The 12,661-nt window shown below is 36.8% G+C and overlaps 1 protein-coding gene across 1 annotated transcript in view; it reads right to left on the bottom strand.

The window, feature by feature from the left end:
* Positions 1 to 12,661, bottom strand: part of COL14A1 (collagen type XIV alpha 1 chain) — a 191,287-nt gene that overhangs the window by 118,780 nt on the left and 59,846 nt on the right. The window contains exons 10-14 of the mRNA XM_054590440.1: positions 11,238 to 11,389; positions 9,976 to 10,105; positions 8,603 to 8,748; positions 5,949 to 6,078; positions 728 to 867 (exon numbers count right to left, since the gene is read on the bottom strand). Coding sequence (XP_054446415.1) covers positions 728 to 867; positions 5,949 to 6,078; positions 8,603 to 8,748; positions 9,976 to 10,105; positions 11,238 to 11,389 — 698 coding nt within the window. The remainder of the gene's footprint in view (positions 1 to 727; positions 868 to 5,948; positions 6,079 to 8,602; positions 8,749 to 9,975; positions 10,106 to 11,237; positions 11,390 to 12,661) is intronic.

Here is a 12,661-nt window from a genome sequence, read left to right as displayed (position 1 = left end):
CAAACTAGGGTCTTTCAGATGCCAGTCTACTCAAAAACAGACAAACTGGGTAACAGTGACATTATTTCTAGTTTACTATTTCCATGAAAATACATACTTCCCCACCCCAGTTCAATGGGGAAGATGATATTTTCCCAAGATGGCCACATCACTGTCTACCTCCCTTCCCACATGCCTCCCCATATAGGTGCGACCTGTCTTCCTCCCCATCTTGAATCCATAAGGGACTTGTCAAATTTCCTATCAATAGAGTGTGGTGGGGGTGATAGTCTGTCGCTTCTGATACTAGGTAACTCAAAGTGGCATAGCTTCCGTGTAGCTGACACTCTGCCTCTATCTCTTTGAACACAGGTTTGGGGACTCCTGAGCCAACACAAAAAGCTGCTGTGCTAGAGGGATCATGTGAAGAGTCTCCTTAGAAACACAGAGAGCTGCCTCAGCCCCAGCTGATCCAGTCTGCCCACACCAGGCGCCAGACCTATGAATTAGGAGGCCAAGATGAGGGCACCAGCTTCAGCCACTACCTGGCTACAATCTCATGAGTGACCCCAAGCTAAAATTAACAGCCAAGTCCCAATTCCAGACCCAAAGAAACTGTGAAAGAAAACAGTATTGTTTTGAGCTACTATGTTTTGGGATGGTGGGTTATGCAGCCATTAAAAAAAAACAAAACAAAAAAACCCCAAAACATAAGCAGTGGAAAATTCGACATAGTGTTCCAACTTACCTCATTGATTTCAGTCCCATCTGCGTTGTTATATACAATTTTATAACCAATGACCTTTCTTGAAGTTGGGTCCCAGGCTAACCGAGCACTGTTAGAGCCAACATTGGAGATTCTCAGGTTTCTTGGTGGACTTAAGGGCACTTTACAGTATATAGAATAGAAAATAATTAAAATTTTAAATAATGTACATGTAAAAAAGACAACAACAAAAAAACAGCATCTTTGACTTCTGAGCTACTTACAAAGAAAAGTTTTCATTGAGATAATAACATATAACCAAAAAATTAACAAAAAAGTTTTTCTTGTAAGGAATGAATAGTAGGAATAAATTACCCACACTTAGATATTAATAAAATTGAGGTAAATTTTCTGTGCCTTTCTTCTGCAGTCAATGCTAGTATAGCCTGGGATAAATATAGCCTATTAGATCAACCAGGATACCTGAAATTAAATGTTAGCCATTCCATCCACCTATCATATGATTCTGGCAAAGTCATTTGACTGGTCCTCTCCACAATTTCCCATGTGCAAAATGAGGGTGATGCCTACTTAATCTGCCATCATCACTTTGATCTGTTAGGCATTTCCGAATGGGTCCAAAATTGAGCCTCTGGCTCCTGCCGCTACTCCCAAACTTCTCTCTTGGTGTCTCCCTCTGAGGAGAGAGAAACTCCATTTTTCCCATTGCTCAGGCCAAAACCTTGGAGTTGGCCAAGATTCAGGTTTTTGAACACACATCACCTTGTCAGTGAAGCTTCCCATGATCACCTCACATAAAATAATCCTTCTACCCCATGGTATCTATCTTACTTCCCTGATTTTTATTTTTTATTGCACACTTATTTTCTATTGTCTTCTCCCCCACTATATTACAATCTCAGAGGGCTAGGGAATTTGGTTTAATTTTGTTCCAGGCTTTACCCCTAATATAACAAGCACTCAACAAATATTTGTTGAATCAATGAGCAGTGTTCCACTTGAATAAAGCTCAGTGACTTTGTGAGACTAGATTAAAAAAAAACACTTTCCTGTTGTCTTAATAAATATTTAAAGAGGTTTTGGTATTTCTGCAGATTCCTATCAATCACATAGTGTTTTATACTTCTTAAGAGCCCCTTTATGATTCAACAGATTAAAACCTGTCAATAATCTTTGAGAATGTTGTGAACTTGCACAGGTTTATAGTAAAAACAATAGTTAAGATGTATTTCATGCTTTCTATGAGTCTGAGACATACACATTATCTCATTAAATCCTTATATTAGGTTGCAAGGATAGAGTTACAATTATCCCCACTATATAGATCATAAAACTAAAGTAGCTTGGCCATGGTCACAGTTAGTAGGAGCAGAGGAGCATTTAGGATTTAACCCAGGCAACTGAACAACTGATTTAAGGACATGTGATATAGTACTGATAGAGCCAGTAGAGCAAAAATTTAGAAGATAAATAATGATAGCTGTCAGCTATAGTAGCATAATGTTTCCCTCACCCCTAAGGTCAATTCTTTCATTAATTATATATATAAATTTGTCAATAAAGAGCCTATATGACTTAGTGACTCTCAAACTTATCCTTAAGTATTGAGAGAGAAATTGTAGGAGGGGGAAAAGAAATATAATTATTTTAAGTGTTGTGCAGTATGATGAAACAATGTCTGGTTTCCTTAGTCCATAAAACTGCCAGTCTAAATGGTGATGGAAGGAGAACTTGACTTTGGGTGGTGACCACACAATACAATATACAGGTGCTGTATTATAGAATTGTACACTTGAAACCTTATAATCTTATTAACCACTGCAACCAAAAAATTTCTGTAATAATATTTTAAAAAATAAAATAAAAAGCAGATTAATAAAAAGAACACCATTCTCAGGAACAAGTACCTGGGACATTAGTTTTTAGTTTGAGCCACAGTGATCGGATAAGAAAAAGAAATAAAGGCCATCCACATTGGAAAGGAGGAGGTAAAACTATCATTATTTGCAGATGACATGATATTGTAGAAAGAAAACTCTATAGTCTCCACCAAAACAACTATTTAATCTAATAAATGAATTTGGCAAAATAGCGGGACACAATATCAATATTCAGAAATAGAAGGCATTTTTGTATACCAACAATGAAATATCAGGAAAAAACTAGGAAAAAATCCTATTCACTATAGCAACAAGAAAAATAAAGTATCTAGGAATAAACTTAACCAAGAAAGTAAAAGACCTGTACTAAGAAAACTATAGAACACTGAAGAAGAAAATTAAGGAAGATACAAATAAATGGAAGCATATACCATGTTCATGGATTGGAAGAATTAACATCTTTAAAATGTCCATGCTACCTAAAGCACTCTATAGATTCAATGCAATCACTATTAAAATAGCAATGGCGTATTTCACAGATCTAGAACAAAAATTCATATGGAACCAAAAATGACCCCAATAGCCCCAGCAATCTTGAGAAAGAAAAACAAAGAAGGAGGGATCATAATACCTGATATCAAACTATATTACAAGTCCACTGTAATCAAAACAGTCAGGTACTGGCATGAGAACAGACATACAGATCAATGGAACAGAATAGAGAGCCCAGAAATAAACCCATGACTCTGTGGTCAATTAATATTTGACAAAGAGGGCAGGGGCATAAAATGGAGTAAAAATAACCTCAATCAACAAGTGGTGTTGGGAGAGCTGTACAGGTACATGCAAAAAAAAAAGAAAAGAAAAAAGAAAAAGAAATGAAACTAGACCACTAACTTACACCATACCAGAATAAACTCAAGATGGATAAACAACTTAAATATAATTTGTGACACCATTAAAGTCCAAGAGGAGAACATAGGCAATAAAATTTCAGATATCCCACACAGCAATATTTTTGTAGATATATCTCCTAGGGCAAGGGAAATAAAGGAAAAAATAAACAAATGCACAGCTAATCAAATTAAAAAACTTCTGCACAGCTAAAGAAAACATCAGCAAAATGAAAAAGGATCCAACCATACAGAAAAACATTTGTGATATCTTCGACAAGGGTTTGATCTCTAAAATATATAAAGGACTCATATAACTCAACACCAGGAAGACAAACAATCCATCTAAAAAAAATGGGCAAATGATCTGAACAGACACTTCTCAAAGAAGGACATACACAGGGCCCATAGAAATATGAAAGGATGCTCAACCTCACTAGCAATCAGAGAGATACAAATTAAAACCACAATAAGATACCACCTCACACCAATAAGAATGGCTATCATTAACAAATCAACAAACAAGTGCTGGCAAGGATGTGGAGAAAAGGGAACCTTAGTGTACTCCTGGTGGGAATGCAGACTGGTGCAGCCACTATGGAAAACAGTATGCAATTTCCTCAAAAAACTAATAACAGAACTGCCTTTCGACCCAGCAATTCCACTACTGGGAGGATACCCTAAGAATCCTGACACACCAATTCAAAAGAATCTCTGCACCCCTATGTTCACAGCAGCATCATTCACAATAGCCAAGTGCTGGAAACAGGCTAAGTGTCCATCAGTAAATGAGTGGATCAAAAAACTGTGGTCCATTTACACAACAGAATACTATGCAGCAGAGAGAAGAAGGAATTCAACTTTTGCCACAGCATGGATGGAACTGGAGAATATTATGCTAAGTGAAATAAGCCAGGTGGTAAAAGATAAATACCATATGATCTCACCTACAAGAGGAACCTAATAAACAAAAGAGACAAACAAAATAGAACCAGAGGCATGGAAACAAGGGACAGACTGACAGCAACACAGGGTGGGAGTGGTTAAGGGTAGATAGAAGGGGAAGGGACTGGTCAAGGAACATACACTAATGAGCCGCGGACATGGACAACAGGGTGGGGATGGACCGTGGGAGCGGGGCAGGGTGGTGGGATAAGTGAGGAGGGCGAAGGGGGAAACATTGGGACAATTGTAATAGAACAATAAAATATTTAAGAAAAAAAGAAAATAGATGAAAAATGAACAAAAAATATCAACTCCTAATGGTAGATTTGGGTCATGCACATTTTTTAATATAAAGAAATGAATATTCTGAGTGAAAAATAGGTGGGCAGTTAGGAAAAGTTCACTCAAGTCAAGAGATATATTAGATTCTGTCTAGTATGATTCATTTCTCCTGTGTTGGGCTCTCCCAGCTTTTATTGGGGGGGGGCGGAGGGTGTTTATTTGCTGTTTTAATTAGATTTGTCTTTGTTCAAAGAGCAAGAACATGGCCTTGATTAGCAAAGAATGAATGTGGAAAATCTTCTTTATCATTAAATGTCTATGTATGTTTCCCAGACAGAATCTTAAAGACAAAAGCATTGTAGAAATTGTGCTATTCACCTCCTCCAAAGGCTCAGAGGGATGGACAAGACCCTGAATCTCTGTACTTATATTTACCTTTCCTAAAAATCCTATGAACTCCCTACATTTAACCAAAATTAGACTTGCCAGTAAAATTATCACTCAATTTTAAATAACTAATTATAATAACAGTCTGAGATAAAAAGGACTGCAAAGACTTTTTTGAGAAAAACCATGTAAATTTTGATAAGAGCAGAGAAATATTGAATAAATGTGTGCTGAGTGCTTTCACCTGCACTACTGTCTTTCACCTATACTACTATTATTTCTCCTTTTACAGACTCAGAAATGTTATATTACTTGCCCATTGTCACCCAGTTAAAATATGACTTGAGCTGGCATTGCCATCCCAGCTGGCCTGATTTTAAAGCCCATATTATAGCCTTTGGATTTAGACCAAGATGTTGGTGGCTAGAGAATGCTAAAGTTCAGTCTTAGCATCCATATAACTCGTAATAATAAGATGACTAGAAGAAATATATTTACTTCCCTTAAATAAAATACACATTTTCTTTTTAATTTTTAAATTTTTTTTCAATTACAGGTGAAATTCAATATTACTTTTAAATTAGTTTAAGCTGCACAACACAATGGTTAGACACGTATATGATTTCAGAAGTGATCCTCTTGATAAGTCTAGTACCCACCTGGCACCGTATATAATTATTACAATATTATTGACTGTCTTCCCTCTGCTGTGCTTTACATTCCCAAATACACATTTTCTTAAGTTATGATTAGCTCTTAAGAGGTTGAAACCTAAACCAGTATTTCCAATTTAGAACCCCAATGTTGATTTGGGCTTTTACTACAGCATTTCATCTGAATGACGGAACTGCTCACATGTTGTTTCTTGTCCTGAAACAGGATCGCTGGCCTCTTCTCCAAACATAGCATAAACTGTCACTGTGTACTCCGTATTGGGCAATAGCCCACTCAGCTCAATATCCGTGTGGGTCTGTCCAATTTTCATCTGGAAAGAACACACGTTATCAGATTGTGTGCCAATGTGTCTTATTCATGTTGATCAGAGTGGAACTGGATGAAGGTGAGACCTCACAGAATAAGACTGTCTCCTCACAATCCCTTCATCAAACAGGCATCGGTCATAATTTGTTCATTGTCACATTATTTTATATTAGGAACAGATGCTATGGAACATATAAAACTAAACACGCCCATGTGTGCTGTTTTCGGATAACTCTTTACATCTGGACAAGTGGCAACTGCAGTGAAAATAAGTGTTGAATGTTTGGTCCTCAGGAGAGTGTGGGTGGAATTGAATCAGAAATGTTCTCTAGAAAGAGTATAAGCTCCGGGCCAGCATACTGGGGGCCGTGCCAACTGGGCATCTTTCACCACTTGGCTAATTCTAACCAGTTGCCTGGCTGGAGGCCCAGTCTTTGCTTCAAACTCAATTGAGCTGGACCAGTTCTGTTGCCCAGTTCAACAAAGGGGCCTGTCTGCCTGTATTGCAAGTCTTTTCCAGGATTCAGAAGAGATCATCCCACCTTGATGCCCAAGTTGGCAATTTGCTTCTTTGATTCTGGGATGACTTTTCTGACCCTTGGAGTAAGCTAGCCAACAGTCTCAGTTGTGTAACCGCTAGGTGACAGCTGCGTAACAGGTTGCTTTTAGTTTTGTTGTGGGAAGAAGCAAAATATCTCCATAGACAGTGTCTAGTCACACAACTTCCCGTGTCATTATTTATCAAATTAAAAATTTTCCTTTTGAGACATCTCAACATACATAATAGAAATGTGGAGAAAATACTGTAACACACCCTGATGTATCCACCACTCAAATTTAATAAATAGCAACATTTTGTCATGTTGACTTCAGATCTGATTTTTTAAAGGATATATTCAGATAAAACAAAAGTTCTGTTCATTCTTTCTGTTCACTAGCTCTACCCTAATGTTGAGGTGTATCTTATTGATCCATTATCTTTTTACCTCTACATACATATGTATGTACCTGTAAATAATGTGGTTCTGTATGTTTAACAACATAAATGAAACTATAACACCATAATATTTTTATAATTTTTTTCTCTATCAATATTATGTTTCAAGATTTATCCATGTTGATACATAGGGACAGAATTGACATTATTTAATTCCTTTGTGGTGTTCTTTTGCATAAATAAGCCACAATTTTCCATTCTTCTATTGATGAACATACCAGTTGTTTGCAATGTTTTGTTCTGACCAAGTCCCTGCAATGAAAAATCCTTGCAGGATGCTTTGCTATGACAAATACCTTAAAAACTGTATATATCTTAAACTTGATGAAACATTTCAAATTATTCCCCAAGGCAACACTACCAATTTACATGAGTGATTCCGTTCCTCCACATGCTCACTCATATGTAGTATTATCAGGCTTTAAACGTTGTTCACTAATTGCATTTGAACTGGTACCTCCTCTTCTTTATCTGTCTCTTTCCTAGTGAAGCTGAGCATCTTTGCAACAGCATTTTAAAGACTCCCCTCTGCCAAAATAATTCAAACCAACATTAAATCCAAATGGGCAAAAGCTGCCGAAACCTTGCAAATACAAACACACGTCACCAATGCTCTGTTCTTGACACTCAGATTCACCACACTGTTGGCCCTAGAAATCTCTGGCACCAGAGGCAGATTTTAAACAGTGTTCAAGAATAAAGTTCTGTATTCCTCTCTTGTCCACCTGACTGGTCAGGACACTTTTAAGTGTCATAGATACTTCTCTTTAATTCCTTGAATATCTATCTTATAGTATTTGTTTCCTGAATTAAAAATGAGGACTACCATAAATTATTGAAAAGTCAAAGATTCATCATTGAAAAAGGAAAAATGCAAAAAATCTGTATCAATGAGATGCACTTGTCACCTTGCAAATTGGTAAACACAAAATTTCTGAGTCAGTGTGCATGGGGGAAACAGTCATTTGTGGACTACATATAGAAATATAAATGATGTAAAATTCCTCTAACGTCATTTGGTAATACCTAGTATAATGATTGGCATTCCCTTTGGGGAAAAAAAAAACCCACTTTATTTCTAGGACTTTATCCTAATAATCAGACAACCATACAAAGTTATATTTTTAAAATGGTCACAAAGCATGTTTGTACAGAAAACTATTTAAATGTGCAATAACATGAATTTAATTGAACATGAACTGGTACAAAAACAACAGTGGAATACTATAAAGATGTTTAAAGTACTACAGATAAATAAAATATTATTTAATGGTATGGAAAGATATTCACAATAACCAAAATGAAAACTGAAAAGTGCAAAAACATTCCCATGTGTTGTGTCCAAAATGCATTGAAAAAGACTATAACTAAATGTGAACAACTTACTACCTTTAAGTGGTGGGACTACAAATGACTTTTTCCTCTTGCTTAATGTGAATTTTATAAATTTTATGCATTAAATTTTCATAGCAAAACGTCTATTTTAAGGAAGTCAAAGATTCTAGGACTCGAGTGGGCAGTGGGTGGTTACCTCTTTCTCATCCCCAGCCAGACCCTCTGTGAGCGGAGCGTAGAGAACCAGGTAGCCCGAAGCTCCAGCCACTGCGTTCCACTTTGCCCGCAGACTGTTCTCAGTCACATCGTATAGTTCAAGGTTGGAAGCCATGGGTAAAGCAACTGCAAGAGGAGATTACTTTTTTAAATATTCATCCATTACCAGTGTGCTTGCTTATTTCCAAGTATCTATGTGCTACTTAACTACACGTAGTTTGTTTTTCAGATGATTTTCATCCTTAAATCTGTTCACATAGTCTTCTGTGAGGGAAAACAGTGAGTGTTTAAAGCAGGAACAACATCTTCTAGTTTCTTACATCCCACTTCAGTGATGGGCACCTTCTCTGGGAGCCAGTCAAGAGCGAGAAGACTATTCTCACCATCATTTTATGTCTATCACCAAGCAGTCTCTAACATGCAGCAGCCATTAAAAATAGTTGTTGGGTCACTTAACAAAATGATAGAATGGGTGGCTGGATGAACAAATACATGAATGAATCAGTACTCATTGAAACATTCAATCAGGGACAGTGATGAGACGTGACTAAGTAGCCATAGGTTTGAGAAAAATGGAATAATTAAGACTGGCCATATTTGTGAGGTGGGGAGAGATTAAGGATAAATTACAAGTTTCTGGCTTTAACAATGCCAACAAAAACTATGAAATGTTTTCAGACACAAACCTAGGTCCTCCATACTGTGGCTCTGCCTGTTTTTCCCACCACAATGTCAAATTCAGGACTTTGTTCACATGCGCAGCTCCCTGTCACGCTTTGGCAGAAGTGCCTGTAGCACTTCATTGCACCAATTTGTTTGCATGTCCTCAGTTTGCATTCCCTCCCTTAACTAGACAAAAGCTTCCTTCGGGGCAGGAATTGTTACCAAAATATTTCTGAAAAGCAAGAATATTAATACCCGCCTTACAAATCATTGTCAGGGATAAATACAGCAATGTAATGAACAGGAGTGTGATTATCATAGCACCATATTGCTATTGGTGTTGTTTATTCTGCTATTGTTTTACCAGAAGCAGAGTTTTTAAACCAACTTTGCCCACTGCCTACCATTTCATAGGACCTCAATTCATGTTTGAAATAACTAAATGAGTGGTTAATTGTGTTTTCTAAGATGATCCTTTCCCAGGATTGCTGGTGTGTGTGTGTATGCTATCACAATCATGCTCAGGTAAGGAATTACTAGTACTCAGGAGCTTGTTTTAACTGTAATGCTATAAAAAATGAAAACAGATGTAACATAGTTTCCTTGTAATTCTACTAGGCAGGACAGCTACAGAGCCCCTCCTCTACTTCTAATGACAAGTTCAAGCCTAGTGCTTAGTTCAGTACGTACGTGTGGTTTCAGTTCCCCGTAGGCCTTCACTAGCAGTGTGAGGATATACTGCAAAGACTGCTACCTGATACTCAGTGAACGACATCAAGTTTTTCAACACCGTGGAATTTACACTTCCATCCACCACCACCTGTTTAAAGAACAGTTCAGCAATGAGAGTATAAAATATCCCATGCACAGAATAAAAATAAAAAAGCAATAATATCTCTAGCAAGATCGTTTCATTAAATATGTTCTTATTTGCGTCACACACTCCTCCCACTGTGGCAGTCAGTTCTTCTTGAATTCCTACTTGAAGAGACACAACTTTTATGGAACGTGTCCAGAAGTCCCCTATTAATGCTTATCTAATGGAAACTGTGTCATTCTTATCCTAATCACATCTACCTAATAACAGTTAACATGTGATATTTTTCCATGGAGCTTTAGGAAGCATTTAAAAGGTTTATTAGTCATGAAAGATATAGAACTTTTGGAAACATTCCGATTTTTTTATTTTTTATTTTTTGATCCAGAGGATTTAAACCTCCATGATCTACTTCTCTAACATTTACAAAAAAAAAGTATAACTCCTGACATAATACAGAAAAAAAAAATGTAACAGGCTGAGGTTACTCAGGATGACAACAATAAAAGGTTAGCGCTTTAAAAAAGAGAAACTTTATCACATGTTAACATATTCCCTGTGAATTGCTGTATCAAAGGTGGGAACTGGGGAGAATTCAATCATCTGGCAAGGCTTATTCTCCCCTGATGGCCAAGCCATGAACGAGGCCGGCCCCAGATTCTTTCTTATGGCTTCTCCATTGCACTCAACTCCACACACATCAGAAAATCCCCAGCCCCGGAGGACTTCACAGCCACATAATTTGGAACACACTGACTCTGTTAAGGCCGAAAGTTCAGACCACTCCTGAAATAGAAAGAATACATGAATAGCAAAAGGGGGTTCTGGCCAGATAATTAACTACTGATTTTTTTTATTTTTTTGCTTTAGAACTCTTTAATTTTCAAAAAGAATAAAGTCAAAATAAGTTGTTTTAGAAATGGATACATGGCCAGATCTGAGGATTATTTGATGGAAGTGACAGGGAAAGATGTAAATAAACTACCTAGACACATGGAAATGTATTGAGGTCAAATAATTTTAAATGTTTGTGGCTCAACGTCCCTCCTATATATCCATTTTTGTCTTGTCCTCACTACTGTAGAAGATTTGAGAAAATGAAAACAATGGTTTAAAAATATTGTCTCCTTATTACCTCGTTTGGTTTTCCACCCCTGGTAGGATAATACACGACTCTGTATTTTTCCACCTTCCCTGGGGCGTGAGTCCAGTTGACCATAAAGCTTCTGGCAGTGACTTCAGAAGTAATCAGCTCTGTAGGCGGCCCAATGGTAGCAAGGGCTAAAGCTAAATTAAAGAAATACATACAATGAACCTTTTCCCCAAAGTTATTTCTTATGAACCTAGGAAACCCAATTAGCCAGAAATCACTATTGATTTTATACTACCTCTAAGATCTTTATCTCTAGATAAATTGATTCAGTTATTCATTCCTGTATTTGTTCAGTAAAACACATAAGTGTCTATTAAGTACCAATCCCTATGCTAGGTTCTGAGGATATAAACTTAAATGAAGACATATTCCTTGACTATAAAGAACTCGCTTAAAGAAATTGCTTTGGAAGAGTAAAAAACAAAAACACAACATTAATTGAGTATGTGCATATCCATAGGTATTCTTCCAAGCTCTTTAGAAGTATTATTTTATTTAATTCTCAGTAGTTTGTATTATTCTTCTCATTTCATAAGAGAGAAAACCAAGTCACAATGAATTTCAAAAACTTGCTCAAATCTCACATTTAGCAATTATCAGAGCTGAGATTGATATTCAAGCTCCTTGCCCCAAGATCCTGTGTTCTTAAGCATCAGGAGGTACAGCAGTTATATTGAAATTTCAATTCAACAAATGGCCAATATCTAAAAGCAAAATGAGAAGAAAAAGCAACCAAATACTGAACACTCACTATGAACTAGACACTGTATAAGCACTTTGTTGTTATGTAAATGTGAAAAGAGACGATTCTACAAAAGATTTAGGACATGTTAAGTTCAGGGTCCTTGAACTTTAGTTTTTATTATCCCATGGGGTCACTTACCCAAGAGACTTTAAGTAACCATAATGCTGGAAGGGAAATAGTTATTGAACACTTAACTATGCCCAGGAATTGTATAACATGCTTTATCAGCAACCACATGTAGAGATTTTTCCCTGGGAAAACCAGGGATCTAAAGTACTCTCATTAGGAAGCTCCAAGAAGTTTGTTCAGGAAACTACTGCTTGGCTGCCCAACCTGGTCTCTCATCAAAATTAAACATTTTTGCTCTGCAAAAGACCTTGTTAAAAAGATGAAAAGACAAGCTACAAATTGGGAGAAAATATTAACAAACCCCATATCCCCAAAAGGATTAGTATCTAGAATATAAAGAAAGAAGTCTCAAAACTCAAGTGTTAAAAACTAAACATAAAAAAACAAAACCAAAAGAAATCCAACTAGATGGAAAATGGGCAAAAGACATGAACTGACATTTCACCAATGAGCATATTCCAGATGTAAAATAAGCATGGGAAAAGGTGTACAACTTCATTGGCCATCTGGGGAAATGTAAATTAAAACCATA

This window comes from Pteronotus mesoamericanus, unplaced genomic scaffold, assembly GCF_021234165.1.
Source record: "Pteronotus mesoamericanus isolate MK-2021 breed Mesoamerican mustached bat unplaced genomic scaffold, CSHL_Meso_final scaffold_174, whole genome shotgun sequence".
NCBI lineage: Eukaryota > Metazoa > Chordata > Mammalia > Chiroptera > Mormoopidae > Pteronotus > Pteronotus mesoamericanus.
Note: the sequence above shows the minus strand (reverse complement) of the source record. Positions and strands in the feature narration are given on the sequence as shown.